General features: G+C 35.9%; 1 protein-coding gene across 1 annotated transcript; it reads right to left on the bottom strand.

Annotated features, from left to right (window-relative positions):
- Positions 1-2,264: 2,264 nt before the first annotated feature.
- Positions 2,265-15,969, bottom strand: LOC139736936 (visual pigment-like receptor peropsin). Its single transcript, XM_071647609.1, has 6 exons — positions 15,686-15,969; positions 9,641-9,738; positions 6,385-6,694; positions 5,397-5,616; positions 3,897-4,008; positions 2,265-2,983 (listed from the first exon to the last, which is right to left on the bottom strand). The coding sequence occupies exons 1-6, from the start codon at positions 15,967-15,969 to the stop codon at positions 2,265-2,267; spliced, it is 1,743 nt and encodes a 580-aa protein (XP_071503710.1).
- Between the last annotated feature and the right edge of the window lie 10,472 nt (positions 15,970-26,441).

Genomic DNA, 26,441 nt, shown 5'->3' with positions numbered 1-26,441 from the left:
AGCCGGGAAACGTAGAGAAAATTACAGGGTAACCGGTAGACAAGAGAGTGAATAAAACACTGCAGAGATATGGAGATGGAGCTCTATATACATGGAAACACATTAACAACGTCGAGTAACAAACAAGAAACAAAATATTAGGTTTATTTCGTTTCTGGGAGCACGCATGCATTTTTATCTATAATAAGGTAATACTTGCTCAGTGTTATCGCAGAGCAATAAGAATTTCATTATCATCGTGTCAGGCACAATAGTATATAGTTTTCCTCTATAGAAATATTGATATGTTATATTCTAAAAGTAAACTAGAATCTTCATAAAATCTTATATGAAAACTATTGTGAGACTTGTGTCATCACTTCAACAACGATGCTATCTTTTGTCATTAAATATGAATCTTGTCTCCAGCCGACTAAATGCTTTTATTGCATGAATTGATACCTTATCACAAGGAAGACATGTAATTTTCAGAAATGGTTCCACGGTGTGCCAATTACAATGACGTCACAAAAGCGACATAAAATTTCCGTTTAGGAGAAATACAAGATGCACAATACATCGAAAGACGGTACATTATGTGGCGCAAAGATCTACTACTTGAGGCGCGTGTAGACCAAGGAAACCCATGCTTTAACAAGCTGCAATAATTATTTATTTCCCACATTGGGCTCAAATAATCACATTGCAATTAGTAATATAATTCTTTATACAAAGACTAAAATATTCATCTGCCATCTACCATATATTTAAAAAAAAATCTGTGGAAACGTTACTGCATATCGGTCAGTATTGAATTCAACTGCATGTAGTTTTCAATTAACGTTTGTTTAGGGGTTTCAGACATAGACGACCAAGTATACTTAATCTAATTATCGTATGTATATGACTGTTTTATTTAGTTAATCTCCGAAAAGACGGTCAACGTGTATACTATTTGCCAACATGGACTCAAGTAAAGTAACAAAGAAATAAATAAATAAATAAATAAATAAAGAAAGAAAGAAATAAAGAAGAAAGAAACGTTTACTGAATCACTGCTAATTGTTAAAGTTTAATATCAAGATACCCTCGTGCGCACTCTGTTTATCTGAAAAGAAATGACACTTTTTCAAGGCATTGGACAGACTACACAGGAAAAGTTGCCAGAACGATTACCATGCATCTTCAGTTTGCTGATCGCAAGAATCATACTAATGTGTCAGACTTTGGCTTCATAATGCTGACAGAATTGGCATGATTTTAGATGTTTGTACTTGAACCAGTTTATATACTAGTAGTGCACTTAGAATTGCTGGTAGAATGGAACGAATGGGACGAAAGCTATACTGTACTATATGACCTGTGAACAAATGTGAAGCTGTTGTGTCGTATTCTTATACGGCACAATATGTATAGACAAATAAGTTTACAACAAGCTTGTGTCATTATCTCTAAATACATACCCGTCACAATGAATATGTTTATCCAAAAAAAAAAAAAAAAATAAGAACATGAACAATTCATTCGGAGTCTGACATCATTATATTAATATTGCTCACGGATTTTTTTTTCAACTTTTTTATTGCTTACGCGGCAACAGTTTGGTCTACTGTTGATTGTCTGGGCGATTTAACTCATCCAAAATAATTGCTTTATGTGCGTCTATATTACAAATGACTATTTTGCAATATTGCCTATGCATGAAATACCTGGAGGAGATATTGTTATAATATACTTTGTTACATTTGTCTGGCCTAATCCTCTATCATCACAACAACGCTTGATATTTTTTTTTCAATGAATGACAAATGACAAGGAAGTGAAATCCCAGACTATAACATGTAAAACGTGAAATATCAAATTTCAATAACAATAAGAATAGATGACTGCTTAATCTGTTACCGTTACGTGGTAATACATGAGTTTATATCATATCTGATATCTATATAAATTTATAGGCGATAGCCACCGTATCCGATTTTCCGAACCGAAGATAAAGTCGATATTATGGGGTTATCACTTATGCCATCTCGCTGTAGAGGAGCAATTTAATGTCCTGTGGAGTTGAAATAACGTTTAGACAGTGTTATAAAAGTTCCAATGCCATAGTGTCTTGATTTGCTCATTTGCTGTCGTTTGAGTTGCCGGCATGGTGATTCCAGTCAGGAATAAAGCAAGTCTCTCTGACACTAACTTGTCCATTGCTGGCTGACATTGTAAACAACATGCAACCTGAAAATAGAATATCTTGTCTCATTTGCTTTTTGCCGCGAGTATAGCTTTCTTTACATTTGTTTGGAGTTTGTTTCAAACACGCCACTGTCCACATTCGATGACGACGACTCCCCGTCAGTCCTTGATATCGTTTCAGGAGTGTTTTCCTTTGTGTTTGGCGAGTCTTGAGTCTTATTAACCTCCTTTTTGTCTGGCGTATCTGTTGAGATTTTGTCTTTTGTAACACCTTGCTTCTCTTCAATGTCCTCCCCTTCTCCATCTTTCTCCATCACTTCTTTCTCCTCATGCATTCTTTTACTGAGCTCGTTGATCACATCATCAGCTAGGCCCTGTTCCCCAGTTTTAGTTGGAACATCTTTGCCAACATCGTCGGCTTCATTGCTGGGTCTCCTCTCGCTTGGCTTCACAGGCGTAGCATCGCTTTCCGCAACTCCAGTCTCGCCTGTTGGACCAACTTTAGGATTTTTCTCACTGGGTTTATCATGTTCAGGAACATCAGACTCCTTGGGTCGAAAACTTTTACTTCCGCGCCGTCTCTGTTTCCCTGGCAACAGTTTCTGCAGACGTTCCATCTCGATGGAAACTGAGGAGCGCTTCTGTGGTTCCGTCTTCTTCCTGCCTCCCTTTGAACTCCCCTGGCTCCCCCTCCTCTGGGCTGCCGGCGGGATCTTAGGAGAGGCGCAAATTTCGTGGGCTCCAGCCACCAGTATGGAGGTCGAATCGTCCGCTTTGATACCACGGTTTTGTGAATCTCTTCCACCCGATGATACTGAGAATAGCCATAAAACAAATATGCAACAAGCATTACATTTAATCAAGGCTTTGCAATAGAGCAAAGTCTATCAGTGGCATCAGTTGGTTTGTTTTGAAATGGAAAATGATATTGATCAAATTTACATTGTAAAGCGGAATTCCACGACAAGAAAGACGTGTGACAAATCACAAAAGGATGAATGCAGTTCTGTTTTCATTCACTGTCATTTTGTAAGAGTAGGCCTACTTATCAGAGTATTCATGTTTATAAGGTTTCTGCAAGAGGTGCGTGCTGTCCAAGTGGTAAAGTTGCTGATGATACTCATCATCTTGATGTCATTATCACACGCAGAACAAATAACGAAATAGAATCTAGTTTGAAATTTGTTGAAAATCGAACGTAAGTGACACACTGATTATGAGCTTATTGTCATGTAGCATTACGCAATTGCTTTGGTCATACTGGTCAACCATGAAGTGTGAAAATACGAAAAAACCACAAAAAATCAATAAGATAGATTTCCCCTCAGATAGAGGCTCTGTTACACATTCCACAAAACAAGAAACAAAAATCGCCTCTCTATAACCAAATATTTTGGATGATGATATCAAAGAGCTGGTAGCATGGTATCGTGTCTCTACTGAATGGCTGCAACTTTAAAGTACGGATATACAGTTTACAAAATTTCCCCAGTTACGAAATAACAGCAAACCATCCATCTAGAAAAGTCTTCCATCATCATAAAGTATATGGACCTATATACCAACTCAAAAGTAGATAGAAAATTGTAGGGTCATACGATTCTAACCTGCTGAAGCATGGAACCTGATGTAGAATGTATTATGCACTTGCAAAATCCTTTCAAACATAAGGACTTTACCTCGAAATATTATCAGAACAAGAGGGGATGAAATGCATGTACACTTACTGCTTCCTTTGATCACCTTGGTCCTCTTGGTACCCGAATTATCCGGAGTAGATACGGACTTGGGTCGAGGCAACATTGAGACCACACATGCCGGACACAAGGACTTAGCCATCTAAACATGAAAACATAATACATTGACAACTGTAGTTAGCTGTGGATTATTAGGTTGTCAAGCTATGATAACGATTCAAAATGATTAATAAATAAAGAACAATGATATCTTGAATTCATCATACTAAAATGAATACATTGTACAAAAAAAGGTGTTATTCAGAAATTGAGAAGAAAGTTTCAAGGGTGTAGTCTCTAAATTTGTCAAAGCCTATTAAAATGATTGCGTTGGACTCTGAAAGTGAGTTCTCTATTGAATATTTCTTTCTCTTCTTGGTTATGATGAAGAATCATTTGTCTGGCTTATGCAGATCTGTACATTTCTTTGTGAAAAGATGTTACGATCGTGGCTCTAAATATGAAATCAGACCACCTAACTGTTCCAGTGAGCACTTTCATAAGACAAAAACATTCTCATTTCAATAAGGATTTTTTTGTTCGTTTCTTTAACCAGAATGTTGTTTACACTTCGTCTATAGCAGGTCTGCTGTACAAAGACTTCTGAATCTTACATTGTAATTTCTATACACAATTTTGCATTTTAGCACTGTACATGCCTCATCCAAGAAGTTATTTGTGACTAAGAAAGCATTAGAGGCTGAAGTTAAAAATTATTATGCAATGGGTGCAGAACAATATCTGCGTATTTCGGTATATTGAAAAAAAAATGATATTCGCCCAAGAAACAAGACTTTTCAACCCGCCCAAACGCAGGATGCAGACATTACAAATTCGTTTTGCTTGGATGTGGATGCAAGCAAGATCAATCATGCAACAAAATAAAGGTCGTATTTCGGTTGATAATGCCTGTAAGTGTCTGTGGACAAGGTGAGTGATTGAATTATGTGCTGTATTGTGTATTGGCAGAAATTGCACTTGGAGTATATAAAAACGTACAACGAAAAACTGGCTTTAACGAAAAGTACACGTTTTTACTAATTTTATGCGATTTACACTCGTTTACTTTTTTTTTTGTGCGCGAGGAGTCGTTACAATGTTTGCTTCTTTTTTTTTTACAACCACTTTCCTCAATGAGTTTAATTCTTATTTGCATTGTTTGGTTTCTCATATATCGTACATAATAATGTTACATGTATCTTTTACGCCGACTCGTAAATGTCTAACAAATGTTTCTTACTTGCATTTTTATGCCTTTTTCTTGAATGTGTATTTGTATCACAAGCACACTGAAGGAATATTACTGAACGAAAATAGTACTATAACAAAATAACACCATGGTGTATTGGTGGATGAAGATCAAGGAAATCAACTATAGTTTAAATCTTACAAATCTACGATTCGACGCCAACAGCAACGCAGTGTGGACGTGAGACAATGAAATGATAATGAATATAATATTATGAGCAACTGTAAGGAAATCCTTCATACATTTCTGAAACTGGCTCGAAAGACACGGCTCGTTACAGCGTATATGATTGGGTTTAGGAGGACGCTTCCTTTCGCAAACAGAGACGGGAGGGTCATAGCCGTCACTGAAAGGACATCGGAACCAGCGAATATTGCGACGAGGGAGACCACGGCGTACGGCGTCCAAGCTATGAAGAATCCGAAGGCGATGAAAATAAGGGTCTTCAGCAACTTTGTCTCCCTGCGAAGCAAACAAAAACAACAAAACAAAATGACCACATTCTTTTAGATAGAGATTACACATCATTAAACTTGAAGCAAGATATTTGAATCGTTGTTTAGTGTTGGCCATATAGCAAAGAGTGACTATACCAAAGTCTTGTATATAGTAAAGCAACATTAATTATTTAAAGCATGTATTTCAAACAAGCAATATTTAGAGACAAGGTCTGGATCAATAATTCTAATATGTTAGGGATCGATCTATAAACATACTTAGTAGGAAACATGTTTGGTCTCCAGATTTATTTTCATTTTTTCTTTTATAATTCTTGGATGGATTTGAATTAATCAAATTTTTCATCTATACCAACAGGTCACATGTATGCAAACACCTGCGTCTAGGTTGTATCCTGTCATTCTTTAGTTTGAATATACTTGGCTCCCTAAACGAGCTTCGCTTTGAAATCTCACATGAGAACATTGAATCAGTGTGACTATTGATTGGTCAACGGATCCTTTACAACGAAAGGCTTGACGAAGACGTGTGGTCAAGCGTTTGTTGTTGTTGTTATACTTGGGTTGATTTCATGGGTGTGTTTTTCCTTCTTATTTATTGTAACAGAGTCCATTATTGCCATGCCTATAAGCCTATTCAGGATTCAAATCGGAGAAGATGAATGCACGGTATCGATAGCTCTCATCTCTTGTTTTCCGATAGATGTCCTGTTCTTCTTATTTTTTTCTTCATCCCCATAATAAGATCTTATGCTTTGACTCAATGACTCACCTCGACTTCCGATTCCTTTCGAGAATGCTAGACCTGCTGGGCAGTATTGGAAGCCGGTGCATGGTCAGGAAGATACAGGTGTAACAATACAGCATGACACCTACAGTCACGACGAACGTCAAAACAAACATCGCCAACACATATGACTTCGGTCCAACATCGGTACTATTCCAGAGGAGGCTACACCAAGCGCCTGTTCCCTCGTAGTCATATTCCCCCCAACCAGCTAAGGGGCAGATGGCCCACATCAACGACCACAGCCACGTGACGGCAATCATCCCGAGAGCCTTCGGGTAGGTGATGATGATACCTGCCGAAAGAAGGGGTGATGTTCGTTATTTCGAAATGCCGTCAATCATCCAAACATGAAATAAACTTCGTTATCCCAAGGTTCGTTATTGCGAAACACACAAGTTCCATATACCTATATGTTCGTTTAATTCGAAAATAAAGAAGGATTCTTTGATCCGAACATTAGTGTCGTTACTCCGAAGGATCGTCATTCCGAAGGTTCGCTAATCCGCAAATAAAAAGAAGGTGCGTGCAAACAAACCTTCGGAATTACGAATTTCATTTTGTTTTCGGATAAACGAACCTTCGGATAAATAGCCTCATTTTGTTTTCGGAATGATGAACTTTCGGATAAACGAACCGTATTACTTTTTCGGATTAAGGAACCTTCGAAATAACAATCCTGTAACCAAAAGTGAGTCGAGTGGATTTAATAAACAGACACGTTCCAACGAAAATAAATATATTCTCATTATTGGAAGGCTTATAATATTTTAAAGATTTCATCTTACCTGAACGTAAATATGTTTTCGTTCTGTTGCGCCAGTTATTCATCGATAGCTTTATTTCGTTTAGTATTTAGTTTCTAAATGGCAAAACGTCAAACACTGTACCATACCATTCATGCTAACGCTAAAATAAACGATTGGTTTTCAAAATTTAGGGTCATTTGTTCGACGAATACTTTTACAAAATCAAGTACACAAAGAAAGAATTCAAAATTCTTGAACTATATATTCCTATCGTTATCTTTAAGTATCAACCTATTATAGTACTAATTTAACGCAGTGATAAAGTTTCCGCTTCGTCTGAAGAACCTTTTTATTGACACATTAATTGTGTGGAAAATATGTTGATATAAAATGTTATTTCTATAAAACAAAAAACAACAACTAGATAATCAAAATCGTCCCAATCTGTCGACGGTTTCTTTTTTTTTTTTCACTTTCAAGAAATTTCTCTGTCTGAAAAAAAAATGCCAGCCACATGTAGTTCTTAACACACACACAAGTACACAAATAACAGACCTGGGGAAGACAGTATTCACGCAGAGGCAAACAAGTATGCGGGGGAGGGGGGGGGGGGGAGGTATCCTAACTTAATTTTTTTCGATCTCTTCGATGTTTATTTTTTGATGAAAAGCAAAAACAATTACAGAGCTACATTATCGCATTGATGATTAGGTCTATCTAGGAGCTTAACTATTTAGGGTTACAATTTGAAATAATACGCTTCAACATGCTCTTGTTAAAGAAAAAAGCGATTTTTGCACATACAGTGAAACCCGATCGTTATAACGAGCTCGCTTATAACGAGGAACGACTTTGAACGAAGTGATAACGTTGGTCCATTTTTTTCTTACGTGTAGACATATTATAGCAGAACGGATCGGTTACGAGTTCGGCTGTAACGAGGTTCCGGTTACAACGAGGACATTTTCGGTGTATCATGAGAAAAAAAAAAACAGCATAAAGAATTTGATCGGATGCAACGAGGTTCCATTTCTTGACCTGTCGCTTTCAAACACGGGACAAACGAAACATTGAAAACCGAATTCACGACATCCTTTATTTTATATTTTTTTTCGTTCTGCAGAGTCCGTGCTGAACACATAGCGCATGCGTAATTGTGGTTGTACTGGTATGTGCATATGTGTTTATTGTAGCGATCTGCATGTCTCTCTGCATCAACCATCTGAAGCGGGAAGAGGAAACAAACGTGCCAGGATCAGTCGACAAGCTGTTATTTCTTTTTATCTTCCATGACCAGGGTCTCATTTTCAACCTCTATCGGTGCAAACAACATGACAGATTACAACAGAAATAATTCATGAAATCATCGCAATTCTGCTGGGCACCAACAGCGTAAAATACTCGTAGAATACGTACGTTATGATTACAGCCGAAATAATTCATGAAATCATCGCGATCCCAACAGCGTAAACCAGGTTGAATAATTCATGTTATACTTCTTGCACCAATGTTCAGAGAAATATAACAAAAGCATTCAATACAATCTGATTTTGTTGATTAAAATTTTAGACTGTTTTTCACAAATGGAAATTAAAATGTTAATTCTTTCAGAATGGTTCAATACATGAGATGGACAAAGGATCACGAATTCAACCCTGCTTTGCACTTTTCAGGAATGCATGTACAACACAAGGGAAGAAATTTTCGGAAGAAAAATAATGAACGCATTTTTCTTTTTTATCTGTCTTTTCGTATCAAATCACAAATGATTCCTATGTATTTTTCTCTATGATAATGGTCTGTATAATACTTGTGCAATAACAATGCAAAAACTGCCCACATTTATATTTGATTGATTGATAAGTGACTCCATGCTTATGTTTTTCTTTGTTTTAGTGCGTATATACGGTTATAACGAGGTAATATCAGCGCGCCGCGGCGGTCCCTCGTTATAACGGGGTTTCACTGTTTACAGTTTCAGTTTCAGTTCATGTTCACAAACATTCACATAGTCTGCATTGCCGCACATACAGGTCTTGGGAACATAACATATCAGCATATCAGTTACAATATTGATGAAGAAGGTTTATAGGACCTACATTACACATGATGTGACACATGACCTTAGCCGAAAGGCCGAGATGTACATAGCCATGTATATATTATATATATATATATATATACACATACATACATACATACAAGTAATTATATCGTAATCATATAACATTATTATATCATAGACAATATATAATACAACGTATGATATAATCCATGATATTTATAACAATGATATACCAACAGTACCAGGACGATTCTCTCACAGAGTGTAGGGTTTCATGCAAACAAGTGTTCGCACTTGCAGGGCACGTACCATGGAGATTCAACAGCTAATACCACGACGCTCCGTAATTGCCTAATACAGTCCCATTTATATGTATCGTTTTTCCAAAATACATAACATTCCACCAAAGCTACGTGGTATATATTACCGAAATGTGGCTTTGTGATGACGAGGTAGCGATCAATCGCGATGGCCGCGTGGGAGAGGAGCGAGGTGAGGCCAAGAAAAGTCATGAGGAAGGCATACCTGAAGAACAAAATCAGATTCACAAGAGAGTCTTTAGGAACATTGATCATTGCTCTGATGATGATGACTGGATTAAGCAAGCGTGAGGCATTCAAACACACGCACACACACACACACACACACACACACACACACACACACACACACACACACACAGAGTGAATGATCATTTCTAAGGGCGGAACAGGTGTGCTAAGCTTGTTCTGAGCATGCTAAAGTGCATTGGTTTGTCTATTGTCATATTCGCACACTACACACACACACACACACACACACACACACACACACACACACACACACACACACACACTTGAAGAAAAAACTGTAGTCTTCAATGATTAAATGCACGCTTCAGACAAGATAATGACATAAGCTCCAGTAACGTTATGCCGTATAATGATGTTTTCCCCATTTAACAAGGACACACACTTGCATAATTGAAAGCATATCAAACCCAAATGAAGATTTTATGAAAGATTTTCTCCTAGTCTTATTTTCAGTTCATTCAAGAAATGTACTTAGTATATGCATGCAATAGTCATATTAGTCTTCAGGGGCGGATCCAGGAATTCCATAAAGAGAGAGCGCCTTTTTCTTAAAGTTTTGTACTTTTGACAAAGCAGGTGAAGAGGTTTATTAATTTTGCTTGTTCTTCACTTTCCATATTCCGTTACTTTTTTTTTTGTCTTTATAATACCGTGATGTGAATGAGTAAGCTTTTGTGAGTATAGACTGTATATACCTGACTCCCAGTCATATGAAAATACGTTTTTACAAATGTGTGCTGTTTCATTTGGTTCATTGGTATATGCATTTGGTATTTTGCCAGTGTTTCTTGAATATATGTACGGAGGTCACTGTCTTTCGGATTTCCACTTTTAATGGGGTTCTCATTAAACAGCATTCATAGTCACGTGATGTATACTCTTCCCCGATGCATCTAAAACTGCACAATTGTCTTACTTTACAAAGAGAACATAAATAGTCTGGGCTAATAATGCCTATTCGATTGCAATCGCTGGTTACAACCATCTTCAGTTATGGTCTTTGAGAAAACAAAATAATTTATTGCTAAAAGAAGTAATAGTGTGAAACAATAGTCATGTAGATGACTATTGATACTGTGTTAGACCTGCTTATTATTCATGACACACCTTGACCTTCATCGTTACCAGTAATCAAAATCAAATTTAGAAGGAATTCACAGTGATTTTACTTTGTTTCTTAAAGTCATGATGATTCATTGCCTTCAAATGAACTTGGGATATACATGTAAGACTTAAAACCTAAAGACTAAAGAAAAACTAAAAAGACTAAAAACGTAATGTTACTAATAGTAGTTAAAATAAGCTTCATAATAAAGAAATCAGCACGATATCGTGAGGGGCCAGCCTTATGTTACGTAAAGACTTAAGTGGGGACACAGAGTTATAGATTATATATTATATATTTTTCCTATCATAGTTCTTATAGAAGACATATTATTTTACTACAGTATTTCCATCCATATGCTTTACTCGGTAGACGAGATGCCTGTTCTGATGACAGCCTCTTCACCTTTTTAACTTGCATTAGAAAATGCATTTGGTAGAAATAATATGAGAACCACAAATGGATATATATATATATATATACATGTATACATTGTACATATTGGGGTATTATCACGAAATCGTCAAACACACAGCCACGCTTGCGCATTTTTTGTTTACCACACGCGGATTAATGAAAAACACAGAGACATTAAAGTATTCGAAAATCACACCGGTACCAGTAATTTTGTCTTACTTGTCCAGAGATAAATCCCAATAACCTATCGAATGTAATCATGAAATCAATAAAACAAGCAAATAACATGATTTAGACCGTTGTTGTTTTTTATATCCGTGATTTCGATGCTGCTGACGGAAAAAGTCCATCTGAAAACACTCTTGAAAATTCTCTTTGTGCTATGATAACAATCATAGTCCAATATCTCAAGGACTAATTACTGAATGGGAAATACGTAAGTCAACAGTAGCATAAAAGTTTGGCTAATATCAAGATAACAAGGGTGCATGTCCACCTTCTAAGCAAAAATAGTGCAGGTCATGGATAAACAGTATCGGAGCCGTCGTTAAAGTTAATACCATTCTTAAAATATCTCTATCCTGAAAGGCACTGGTAGTCACTTGATAATATCAGCCGGACGATGATGATGTAAATCCACTGTTATGACCACTTGTCCTTTCAATACTTCAGGGTTTTGTTTATTTTTATTTTTATTGTATTTTATTCGTTACCGTGGCATATTGAAAAACGATCTTGTCTTTCGAACAGGACATCTTGTGTTCACATCTTGTAAATGTATTCCTATGTGTTCCTTCATGAGAAGAAGATTCTCAACACGGAGTTCTCATTGAGATATAGCCAATACTCCATTGTCACAATAAAACAAATCTGACAATCTTTAGATCTTACATTGAATAGGAAATCATTTGTATGGAACAGCAATCTTTATGGCACGTTTTGTACGACGAAACAGTAAAAGTCTTTGTGTATACCCTACCTACTGAAAAATATGACGGGGAAAAAAATTTCCAAGTTCAGAAAGAATTTAGATGTTCGTCGTCAGAGTTTCACTAATTTTGATAACGTGAACTTTGCTAAACAAATTGTTCTCGATATGAAATCCAAGAACAATGAAATCAAAGTGCAAGAACTTATACACTGTATAATTTATCTTGACATGACTAGGACGATCTCTTCCGCGATTCACAAATGACATACCATAATATTTTCTTTTTTTTTAATCAATATTATTGGGCAATATTTCAGCAAAACCTTACCTATTTCAAATTGTTCTCCATTTAGATATCATATCGGCAACCGATTTTGGATCAAATTGTGAAAAAAAAAAAACAACACGTCCATCAGCGTCATCGGCAAATTCACGGAATGAAAGGATCTGAGATGAAGCTGCAGGTTATTGCATAATAACTAGTCACTAGTTACTAGTCACATCGTATACATCTGAATAGAAGCTGGTCCAAGAGGAACGCCCAGCACTCCTCGTGGAATTGATTTCAACCGAGAAGACCGAGACATTCACAGGCCAACCAATCTGCATCTTTGTCATAAAGGGATGTACAGTTTCGGTGGAGATGAGGCTTCAGATTTCCAACGTTTGTTTGTTTTATTATGGTGATTTTCTGAGATGATATACGCATGACGAGAAACCTGTCATGATATATAAAAGAGCATGACTAATTCTGAAAGAAATTCAAAGTTTATTTGATGAAAATTGGTTTAAAAATGGATGAGATATCCCAGACAAAGGGATTCTATAATAAAATGTGAGGCCCTCCTTTTATTAGGACCGCTTTATTTTACTTTGTTTATCTCAGCCATTTCAAAACCAATTTTCATCAAATAAAGTTTGAATTCCCCTTAGAATTGTATACTTTTTAACATTTCATGAAGTTGTTTCTAAGCATCTTGCAAAAAAAAAAAACTTATAGTAGAAATCATGTTCGATCAATATAACCTCTAGATCAAAGTGAATTTAGGAACCATCTGCCAGTGGTAAGGTGTGTAAAGCATTGTCAATAGAATGAGGACCACTATGTCTATCATGTTTATAAAGTTCTTAAAACATGAGTTGAACTATGCTGCTTTTCGAAAACAAACGGATAGTAGAACAGAATTTTATATTTACCAATTTTATCGAAGATATTAGGATCACTTTAGTATTTGCGGAAGATAACATTTTATGGATGTTTTTCTAGGCAGGCAGTTTTCTTACAATTTTTGTGATTGGGACTTTGAAAAGGTAGGTCCATGGTGGAAAAAAAAAGTCGTTCTGATAATCACATAAATATTAGATACTTTCGGTTGTATTCAGTTGTTTATACATCATTGATCAGAGACAAGTCCGTGTACACAATCCTATATTAAGATTTGATTGTTACCAAGGACATTAACATTGGAGGTTTGAGAAAACAGCTCTTTCCAATACCAGATTTTAAGACAATTATTGATGAAATACAATGATAACGATAACTGATTTAAGCTTTAAATGGTGTATCAACGAAAATAGATAGAGATTGGTATGCTGTGTCTGCTGGTTAGATGAGAAAAAAAAAGTAGACCGCATATTAAAACAATATTAAGATAGCAAATTTCCATGTTGATTCACGGGATTTTCATGTAGAAGTCTCAAATAAGATACTATATTATCATAATACAGGGACTGATACGTGGTTTCATTCTTATAAACACCTTTGCTTGAAATTGCTTGTCATAGAAGATTTAATCCCGCTAACTTCTTTTTAAACTTGTCCTTTGTCGCAACTATACCCATAGAAATGTTAAATAGCGTAGAACCATTAGCCAAGTTTCACTGCGGACAATGTTGTCACGCGTAAATTAGATTTTATCATTTTATTTTATTTATTTATTCACCGTAAATTCATGCAAAAAAGAAAGTACAGTAAAAGTATGACAAGCAATATACAAACATCCAACAGAAAAATATGTACCAGGTACTTACAAAATAGAAATACATCATATATGGAAAAGGGAAGAAAGCAAGAGAGAGAAAAAAAAATAAGCAAGCAATGAATACGTATGGTAGGACCACCAATTCAGCTCAGTCTACGAAGATATGACTGATCTTCCATGGGGCCCATACTATGGAGGGATTATAAAAAAATCTGTTAAAAATGACTTTAACTTACTAGAAAAAGAGGCATGACTGCAAACAACTTTTAAATCAGGAGGGAGGTTGTTATATTGCACAGCACCCCTAAAATAAAGAGTTCTTTTACAATATTCTGTCCCAGGTTTTGGTAATGATAAGTTACCGGTTGACCTGAGTGAATAATTAGAATGATATATTGAAATGGATCTTTTAAATACGGAGGTTCCAAGTCATAAATGCCTTAAAAACCATGGTGGTCAAGTGGTAATGACTAACTAGCGTATGAAAACGTTATTCAGATTTTCTGTTCAAATGCCTGGTACTAAAATGTGAATTTAAAAAAAAATGTCTGAGTCTACAAGAGACTCTGAAGTTTAACAAAACAGTTTCCTTTTTTGTATTTTGATTTGTGATTAATCAATTTAACTAGAAGCCATGCTAAGTTCAGTTCACAAATTTCTGAGTTTGGGGGGGGGGGGGAGGTCGGCGCTCCCATCTAATGCTTCTTGGGTACATCAAAAGAAGTATTCAAAAAATTCAAAATCTGGTGTAAACAGTGTAAATTTGTACATTTTTACCATAAACTGTATACAATCCGAGTCATGGTTAAGCCAAAGGATTGTGACAAGAATCACAGTTCATAGAGCAGCAATTAGCACACCGAAGATAGCATTTTACAAGTATGATTTGTGATTTGTATGACGATTTGTTGCAAGTACAGGAAAGTGATGGATATATATAAGGCTAGCAAATACCGGCATGACGTCGTGAGCTCTAAACAGTTGATTAGTGACAAGGGTTACCATGTTCGTAAGAAGATAAATAGGGCTACTAGTGATGTCATAAAACTAATGAGATCTGTAAAACACCTGTTTGATCTAAGTCAACAGTAGCAGAAACAGCCAATTACTACATGAGACATCGTGGAAAGGTATATTTACAAAGCTTAGATGATATGGAATTTATACATATAAGGATTGCTAATGATAGGCTTTATATACTGGGTGAAAACACGGAGTTTTCCAAATATCATGGATACGGGCATGTACTTAAGGGTATGATAAATCCTTTGCAAGATAAGATTCAGGGTTGTTAACTGTTTTTGAGGGTCTGAGTGAAAAAAAAATTGAACATACGATAGTGTAATAACTACATTCATAAACAACATTTCAATTATTTTTTGTGATAACTTTTGTATGTATAGTTTCTTATATCTAAAATATTTAGATATGCCTTATTTACGTTTACATTGTCCTCTATACTCACGCGACACATCCTCCAAATGAGAACATCCAGCGTTGTGCGTATATCGATGCTGTTACGAAGGGGATACCGGCCACCGTCACGAGCCAGTCGCTGACGGATAGAGATAAGAGAAACATATTCGTCGGCGTGCGCAAAGAGGCATCCCAGGCGAAGAGGAACAGCACCAGGCTGTTCCCAAGAAGAGCTACGAAGAATACGATAGTCAGGTAGAATCCGGCCAGAATATAGGCAAAGTCCGGCCACGTTTCGCCGGGATCGGTGATGTTACTCGTTAAGTTGTCCATCATCTGTGAAATATAATCCAAATATATCAGATATAGACCCCGGTCTGCAGAAGTCACTAACCTATATGCATCATTCAATATGACTTCATCTCAAAATTTTCGAAATTGTGGGCTGATCGTTACCGTTACCTATCAAGTCGCATGTTAAGTGTGTGTTGTATGCACATTGTTATTATTGTTCTTGTTTTTACATTCAAAATATTTGCAGAGGTAAAAGGCTAAACCTTTTCCAGTGGTTCACCATCCTATTTGTAACTAATCACATTCTTCAATGTACCGTCCCAGGACGTCACTTTATGTTGTTATACTGATTTTTTTCTTTTCTATTATTCACTTTTTCTTCTTTGTTTTCTTTTTGTATGGTAGCGTATACTTCTTCATGATGGCATCATGATACGAACCACGCTAAAGATGTAAAATATTTCATGTTTGGTACCCTGGTTACCACCTTGTATTTCACTCAATCCTAAAATTTTAAATGTTTCATCTACACTCTATTCATGTCCCTTAACAGCTTCCTTTTTTTAATTACACCTATATATCAACAGTCTCTCTAAATTAGAAGAAAACACGTTATAAGCCCTCAAAACTGGATGGGTTTGAAAAGTAATTTGCTCTTACCGACCAGAGCATGACTAGGTCTAATCAAACTTTATTTTTCAACATCTAAATTGCTCTTTTAATTTAATTTAATGAGTTGCATCTTTGCTGCGGTCGCAGATAAGGTAGAAAAAGCATTCTGTCTTTAGAAAGAATGAATATTAAAAGGATGATAGTGAAATTCAACACTCGCCGCTATTCCATTGTCATCAACCTTCTCTCGATATACTTGACATGCGTGTACAGTGTATGTTAAGAAACATTGTACAGTACTACAGACGAAACCACCATCATCATGATCATCACGGCGATCTATGCCGTCATACTGCACAATCGTACAGGTGCACTCTCCGTGTGCCGCAAAATTTAATCTGCTCATAATCCAAAAATTCATCCCTGCTACCAATGGTTCCTGAGAGCTGTACTTGGACAACGCGCCTCGCACACAATCAGTACAGTGAGAACTATTAACGCTATTATGGCGAATGACAAAAGTGAACAGTATCAACGTTTATATCAAATAACGAGTACCCGCATGCTGGGGACAAAAGACCGGCTTATTGACAAATTTAAAGCATGCCTTACAACTAAGGTTATTATAGAGAATCAGGCTGATTACCTGACATAGCAACGGACATGATTGTGCACGTAAAGTAATTCCATATTGAAATGAGCTTTTGATGAACAAGTGAACTTAATTGCTGTTTACAAGATCTTTGACAACAGCCTTTAAGGCGAATGTATATTAGTGAATTTGAAGATTTTAACTTCGTCTGATAGATAGTGGGATTAATATTCCAGTCAAGCTTTGCAAAAGTCGTTGAATTACGTGTTGATCAAATAAATATGATGCAGTTTTTATACAACTACAGAAAATAATTTAGAATCAGACTATCCCATTTTAAAAACCACAAGAGGAGCCAAAATCGTTATTACCTTGACACAAACCGAAGACAAGTATTCCGTAAATGAAGTGGCTGCAACGGCACTCTCATGCTCCTTCGCAACGGAATTCCAGCAGTTTCGCTTTCCCCTTGATATTTTGTCTGCCAAACATTCTGATGCGAAATGAGGTGATCGAGGGGCATTCGTGATAATATATAAAGAAATAGAAATCATACATCATGACATGCGACTGGAATAAGTATACCAGTACAAGCAACTACAACGTTGAATATTCATCAAGGGGTGTGGCCTCCTGTTTCCGTTGTCAGCTGGTTGTGCCTTGATGTGTTTACGTAGCTCGACTGTGATGTGATGTCCAATATGCGACCTGGTGGGTTACAAGATACAGCTAATCATGCGTGGATGAATGCCTGTCTGCCATGTAAATTTACACGTGTTTTTTTGTTTGTTTGTTTGTTTGTTAGTTTATTTGTTTTATTCATGAATTTCATAACGAAATTCCCAGGGCTATTGTGAGAAGCCCTTTAAGCGTGCAATCACGCGCTGTCAAATTTCACTACTAATAGAGTTTGTAATCATTTTTGAGGCAGACGTTGCTCTCTTCTTCTCCCTTTTAATTGAGCTTTCGGCTTGTCACGGCCTTCATCAGAACCTGCCATCTGAAAACGCATTGCAATAATTGTCTAGATGGCATAATGTGTCATGATGCAATCAGTGCAATATCTAGACAATAATTGTAATGTGTTGTGTAATGTCCTTTCTATCTAGACAAATTGTGATGTGCGTTCTGTTGGTAGATCCTGATGAAGGTCATTTATGATTTCTTTCACTACAGATTATGCTATCCACAGATGAGGCACCGCGATTTCCCGCACTATGCTTATATATATATATATATATATATATATATATATATATATATAATATTGTATATAAAGTATTGTATATATTTATGTTTTTTTTTTTGGGTGAATCTATCAAAGGTTTTGGGAGGGGGTGCAGTGAGGAAGAAACCAGCTCTTATACTCTAAATTTTTTGGTGGGGGGGGGGGGGGGGGGGGAGTCATCGTAAAGAAATGAAGCTGACAGACTTGTTTAAACATAACCTTAAATAATCTTTCCAATTTTTTCTGGGGATGTTCATAAAAAACAACAATTTTGTCCATCACTATCCAACCACCAAGGTGAACTCGAACAATTTTCGTTAAAAAAGAGAAGAAAAAACATGTATGCAGGGCCGAAATACTGGGATGACCTCCCTGCTAAAGTCGTATGTTGTTTATCATAACCATTCTTTAACTGTAAACTCAGTCACCATTCATTGTATAGTTACACCACACTAGCGCACCAACATTCTTTTCCGTTATGCTTATGGATGTTCTGCTCAACAGACATGTCGGATAGTTGCCTTGTTAAAGGGATGGTACAGTATTGGTGGAGATGAGAATTCGGCTTTTAACTTTTTGCGAGATACCAAGAAAACACTTATAATATAGTACAGAGCATACCATTTTAAGAGGATTTCAAAGTTTATTTGATGAAAATCGGGTTTGGAATGACTGAAACATCCAAAAACAAAGTAGAACAAAGCGATTGTTATAAAGTGTGGGTCCCACACTTTATTAGATCGTTCTTTTTAGGATATCTCAGCCATTTCAAAACCAAATTTCATCAAATAAACGTTATTCCTCATAGAATTACGTGCTCTTTCATATTTCATAAGAGGTTTCTCGTTATCTCACCAAACAATGTGAGAAACCTGAAATTAGGTCTCAACCACAACTATACGATCCCTTGAACAGACTTGAGCATAAAGTTCCTCTCGAATTACAGCCTGCAGGGTTATGTTTCTACTTTTAGATTTCGGGGCACGGCACACTCTCATTTTTTTTTTCATTTTCTGGTTGCATTGCAGCCATGCAGCTGGTAAATCACTCCTTTAGAACTGTTGGTAATGTTTTACATTATCCAACACCTCCCATGTATTTTGGTAGAAATCGTAATGTACCTAGGCTATAGCTCGTAGATATGTGTCAATACTGCTTATATCATGGTAACCGCTAATTTGTGTGCGGTATATATGTCGTTTATCTGTTCCCCAATAATAAATTGAAAAGAATCTTCTATACCATCGAGTATAAATGTTCTCTTTTATTTGTTAGGTCTTATACGTTGTATACCCGTACTCCTTATCTTGTTCTTCACACTTTAGGCTTCTGTTGGTACCTATATAGCAAGAAGCTCGCTTTTAAGTAGATTCAATTCAATTCAACGTTTTATTCATTTTTCGACAAGAACATATAGACATCACTTTTTTGGGTAACGGGTTCCATTGTGTTTCTTTGTAACAATAGTTTATATAGCATATTTACTTTGTTTGAAATTCTGATTCATCGACCACCAAGGATATGTCAGTATCTTTTATTGTATATCCAAACTGAACATTATACATATCATCATAATATTATTTTGTTATATTTCATGAATGTTTCATTGAGAAATAAGAAAATTAAATCGAAATTGAAATTGAAAAAATATATATCAATGGAAAGCTCTTATTGCAGTAAAATAAAATCTATTGCTGGCCCAGTATGTCTTCTTAGTTCCACGTCTACAAGCGAAAGAGAAATGTCCGCACTTCGCTTGCGTGATAATCAGATAAAAAGAAAGCTTTCTTTGAACAACGGTTAAGCCTGTCTTTTTGCCTTTTCCTGTGAGAGGTTCCCTTTGGCAGAAATCAGGCATTCATGAATTATTATATATTTTCTTTTCAATGACTGCTGAGGAATAGGCAATGAAGAAAGGAAGTGTTTATTGTAGACAGAATGTATACCAAGTTATTGCAGTTTTTGATTTGTTTCAAGGCGATATTGCCATTCTCAAGTTCAATTGAGATAAAGAACAATGAATCTTCAAAGTGTGTCGTGATGAAAGTACAAACTCTCCTATCGCTTATCATGATATTAGCAGGATAATATGTAAGGACTTGAACCTCAGCTGTATTTAGGATAGGAAAGTAGACATATTACGCATGCTATAATGTACAGTATGGACAAATCGATTGTAGACCAGATCGTTCCAAGATTAATTTTTTGATTAATTGGTAATAAACCGCCCTGAAAATGTATTACCTTCCTCCGCAATATTTTCACAGTGTAAACAATTAAGTGCTATGTACATACCAAGGGCCTTGCGCAGTCAGCATATTATTTAAAACAAAGGATACAAGTATGTAATATATAGATACATGTATTTGTGTTTCAGCTACGAATAGGCCTAAAATGTAAATGAATGCAAATGTTCATTGCGAATCATGTTACGCATGCACATTGATCACCCTAATTATGATTTAATCGTGACATATAAAAACATAATGTAATTCCCAAGCAAGGGGATTTTCAAAAGACTTTAGATTTTTGTTTACTTTTTAGCAGATTTAATCGCAAATGTTTCAAGAATTAGAGCAAAATTTATTTAGATCGTCTGGATCGTTTAACTCTTCGTATTTAAAACATGGACAATGCTCTAGCCGGAATACTGATCGCCACATAATCACTTGAAATGCAAGCTTTTCTGGTTCATGTGAAAGTGTGGTTCTTTCGTGTTGTAATAACGTTGAACCTTACGCAACTGAGTCGGAGCCTCAACAAAATAGATTTGACTGCGCTGTAAACAAACTACCAGCAAACACTCAAAACCACACATGACAATGCACACGACATGGCAGTACATGCGACATGTAATTGTTTTATTTCGGGTTTTTTTTTTTTTTTTTGAGCAGTTGCACCTTCGATCAGCACTTTCCAGGAAACCTGTAGACCTAAAGAGGAATGACTTTATACGTAACGCATTTAAGTTATTTAAAAGTGTTAGTGGCCCAATCAGACGCCGTGCGAAGCATGGCGTTGCAGTGGGCGACACTTGTCTACATAGCAGCGACATGCAAGGCTGTTTATACTGTAGTTATTTAGATAGGTTCCTTGTGTTGCATGCAATCTGATTCTCCAATATGAAATAGACTAGCATCGGATACTCATAAACACATACATACATACACACAGACACACACAGAAACACACACAGACAAACACACACACACACACACACACACGCATACACACCAAATAATGACAAACTCAAGAAAATTAATCCTCAATTAAGGGTTCCAGAGAATCTTCTGAGTAAAAAAAAAAAAAAATCTGGATGATGTTGTTGGTACTTTCTATAAAATGTGTACGATTAATATCTTTGATTCATGCACCACCTATTGCAAAAAGTCTTCAATATCGAACTGTTATCTGAGGTTCATCACCAAAATTAATGTTTTATATGATATAAACATCATGGAATCGTAAAATTGTGTTGATCCATTAATGGTTGAAAAAGAACAGGAATATCCAACTTTATTTTCTCTTAAAATCACCAAGCAATCACTGCTGAGCGGCTCCAACCACTCAATTAATTCTCGCCTTGTTATAGTCTTCTGTCTTTTATGTTCACACCTTATGTCTGTCTGCCTGTCTGTCTGTCTCTTCTTTCTCTCTGACTGCTTGACAGCGACTTTGAGTGTAAACAAAAAGGAGATTGCCAAGGGTGTTTGCTCCGGGTTAGTTAGATTTCCACGTCTTAGTTTCCTTTGTAATTTCGCTTTATGTTTAACAATATATCAATCATATGAGGGTTTTTTTTCTTGTGTGTACGTGTGTGTGTGTGTGGGGGGGGGGGAGGGGGTGCACCCTATATCAGCACTGTTTTAAGCACCCCTCCTCATTCCCAGCATTTTCGTATACTTTTATTTCGTAAAATCATCTTTCATTATGCATTGTGATGCAATTTATGTATTCAATTTCTGTAAAATATGTCTATGTTTTTGTTAGAGATGGGAATAAAAATAATGAATGAACGAATTAACAAAAGAAGGGAATTAGCTCCATGCTGATACTCATTTCTCCACGAGTGCATCCTGAAATCCATTCCGAAAATCGCAAATTAGGTAATTCTCCGTTTCACCTCATGACAAGAATCAAACTCCCTTTATTCTCGGCTTTTACTTTTTACTGATCTGTTAAGGATGCCCAGATCAGACTGCTGCCTTTAGGAAGTGACAACTGTTGATGACATTTTTAAGGAAACCAAAACCCAAAGAGAAATGTGGATTAAGTAAAAGCAGCAACAATAGTAGAATTTCTAACACATCAGTGAAAGTTTGAGGAAAATCTGACAATCGATGCAAAAGTTATGAATTTTTTAAATTTTGGTGTTGTAATGACTGGATAAGGTGACTACTGGCGTTCTTGACGTCATGTGTGGACAACAATAGTTAGTTATAGAGAAAATATAAATAAAATTCCACCAAAATATTTTTCATGAAAATCACACATTCCATCAACGTGATGCTGACATAATATAATGTTGAGGGTAATAATTACTCCCTCTGCTTTCTGTAAAGCGGTTAGTCAAGTGCTCTTTCATTACGCCATCCACTAAAAGTGAAAGCATGTTGAATTTTTTTCATATTTTCTTTAAATTGTTGTCCACACATGATGCCATAAAGTCAGTATTCTTCTTATCCAGTGGTTCAAACACTAAGACTTTAAGAAATTCATAACTTTTGCGTCGATTGTCCGATATTCCTTCAACTTTCACTCAAAGTCGTACGTGCAAAACCTCGGCCACGGAACATCCACAACTTTCACTGATGTGCATTCTAATATTGCTGCTCTCACTCAATCCACATATACTTCTCTTTGGGCACGTTATGTGTTGTAAGATCTTGTGGATATACTATATGAATTATGTGATGGTGCCTTCTTCTCTGAAAGGTCACAACAATTGAATGGCTGATGTCAGTTGGTTTTGTAAATACAGTGTTTATAATGTGTAGGTACATTTATATGGATATGGAAATATACAATGCGCATGTGTGTGTGTGTGTGTGTGTGTGTGTGTACACAAAATACTGTATCAATTTTCAATACAGTTCTTTGTAATTTTGATGTAACAGGAGTTGAAATAGGAGTTGATCCATTTTCATTTTCCTCCTTTCTTTTTTTTTGTCCTCGTCGTTGTTGCTGTGATAGATTTTCAACGCTACAAAATATTGCTTTGTACAATCAGATATTACATTACTGAGTAATGGAATGGAGTGTCATAATGTGTCATATAGGGAAGTTCATGATAAGTGTCTATGTACAGTGCATTTAGAAATTTCGTGGTTATTAGATTACAAGACTAACGATGAATTAAAACTCTATTTGTATGCAATATCAAAAGACTGCAACTGAAGCATCCACGACAAAGACTTATTTATCGTACTGGATGTCGATGAGAAACAAAATATTATAGACATTCGTCAAATAGCTTTAGTCTTGTCAACACTCTTTTAGGCTGTGATATACTGTTGGCGCAGAAGAAAATGAAATAGTCGCAAGAAGAGCTTAACATAAATCATTTTTTTAAAGTTTTGTTTAAGGTATGAACACACTGCAAATAGGATGGATAATTTTGATATTTTGTTTCTTGGTGTGCTTAGAAGTTTACTTCATTCTAGGTTTGCTGATGAAGTCGGCCTAACATTAAGAACCAAGCACGATTTTCAAACTCTGTATTTGACTGAATTTTCTTTGGCAACGTAAGACTGAAAACACAAGTTCCTAAGTCCCCTTATGAAAAGGAATATATATATATATATATATATATATATATATATATATATATAGAGAGAGAGAGAGAGAGAGAGAGAGAGAGAGAAATATATATATATTCGTAATGAGACTTATCAGAAGACAGTGAATGTTAAGTAATTGGTCCATTCACTGAATGAAGTGAAATAAGTGAGCTTCATGCTAGCAGAATTTTATCTTTGTAATTCTTTTTGATTATAAAATTTTAGGTTTGGTCGACGCTATCATGCCTATTGAATAGTTTTGATTGTTTGGTTTTCTTCTTTCCATCGGATATTCTTTCCATCGGATGATTGATGTAGCATTCTTGTATGCTATAACCCCTAATGGATCATCCATAAACTTTATTGTAAGGTCTACATTGACATAAAAAAGTCAGTTGTCGTTTCCTCGAAACATGTAACATACACTTTGAGATCTGCAAGAAATATAAAAGTTATTTATCAATTTGAGCGCTTTTCTTTGTCGTCTATCTCAACCGCAAGGTTGCGTGCAACAGTGCAATACGTAGTACATTGTATCATAATATGCGCTGCGGTTTGTTTCAAAGGAAACCGGTAACATTATTTTCTTGATGTAGCATGCTATGTTGACGCAAAGCGGAGGGAGCGATTTACCGACTTCGACCTCTCTAGTTCATGGGTCAGTGTCGAATATTCCTGAAAATTCCTGAAAAAACCGTAAATTATGGGTCAGTGTATATATATCTTAACGCAATCATATTCTAGATTTCATAAAAATCAAATTTGATTTGCATTATATCATGAAGACGAATTTCGGGAATGTACTTGAGCTCCTTATACTAACCTCTATGTCTAATAATAATCTATTTAGAAAGGAGAGATTTTGTCCCTGTTTTTTTAGCGTCATTGCTGATTGGACGCTCTGAATAACACGAAAGTGTGACCTACATTAGACAGCGTGAAGGTGTGTATAATTTTTTTTAATGAATGGTTAGGATGCAGTAAACAACATTAAACTGCCCCGCTATACCAGCAGACATGGTAAAAACCTTTAGACACCTTGAGCCACGCACATGTTTGGCACACGACCTCTGTCGGACATGGCATATTTGGTTTCAGCTTCTTTTATTACGTGTTGTCTTGTTATCTTGATACCACTGTACTTTTCTCGAGGCTTATTTTTTCTTCTTACACGAAAGCTCATGGAGTTCTGAGAATTCATACCTTACAATAGTGCATATTTGTTGAAGCAAAATGTATGTATCAAGAATATTCACCAAGGATGTATCATCCGTCCGAGTTGCATTACGTAAGAAGTCGTTCCACAGCTCTATATATTATACTGGGCCTCGATCTCCATACATCCCCATGCACGGACATTCGAATAAACTGACATGATTGTGTTTGATCAATATTTATCTCAAGAATTGTCTGTATGGGATCGCAGTCTTTTTCAACAAAGGTTGTCACAATCTACATCTATAGGGAAGGTGCCCCTGATGCATATATACGATGGACAACGCATCACAGGATTAAAAAGAAGAATGATCAGAAAACTTTCAGGGTAATAATGTGTCTATTCAGTGACTCGAATATTTACACTGTCACTATACGGTATATCGGATTGAAATGCAATGAATATATTTCATCTCCATCAATAAAATGCATTTCTTAATACACTCGCATTATAATGACTGAGTTGATGTTAGATGTGTACATACCTATCCTTGATCTTAAAGGCATAGTTTACCATTTGCAGATTAAACAAAAACCCAGCATTAGTGCTTCAAAATAGTTTTAAAATGTGAGTTACGAATAGAAACAACCACTGTAAACACGTGAATCCTTGTAATCAATATTAAGTATTGTTAAATACACAAAACTTGAACAATAGTTAAAATAAGAATGCTTCCAGACTAAACCGTCTACAGTAATGGTTTATTGAGAAAAATACTGATATCTCCTTATACTGTAGGCTTTATTGCAAAAATTTTATATGGTAGGATGTTTTGTGATACAACAGACCTACACATATGCATCAAATGTGATATTTTGAACATTTTTAAAATCACTGCTGCGAAAGGTAAACTGGACCTTTACGTATAGTGTATTGCATCCCCCATGAGAAAAAAAACTATATGTTATGGGTTTGTTTATGAAAATAAATTACTAAATAGATATTACACGTAGTGAGAAATTTTAAAGTACAAATGATATTTTAATCGGGTTTGATTTTGAGTTTGATCGAATTTGATCGAATTTCTACATCCAGATTGATAAGTCTTATAATCTAAATGAATTTATGGTATTAATTAGCAAT

Source organism: Diadema antillarum, unplaced genomic scaffold (genome assembly GCF_040938485.1).
Source record: "Diadema antillarum isolate AM-2024a unplaced genomic scaffold, OU_Dant_1.0 seq00000674_RagTag, whole genome shotgun sequence".
NCBI classification, from domain to species: domain Eukaryota; kingdom Metazoa; phylum Echinodermata; class Echinoidea; order Diadematoida; family Diadematidae; genus Diadema; species Diadema antillarum.
The sequence above is the reverse complement of the archived record's forward strand: the minus strand, read 5'-3'. Positions and strand labels throughout refer to the sequence as shown.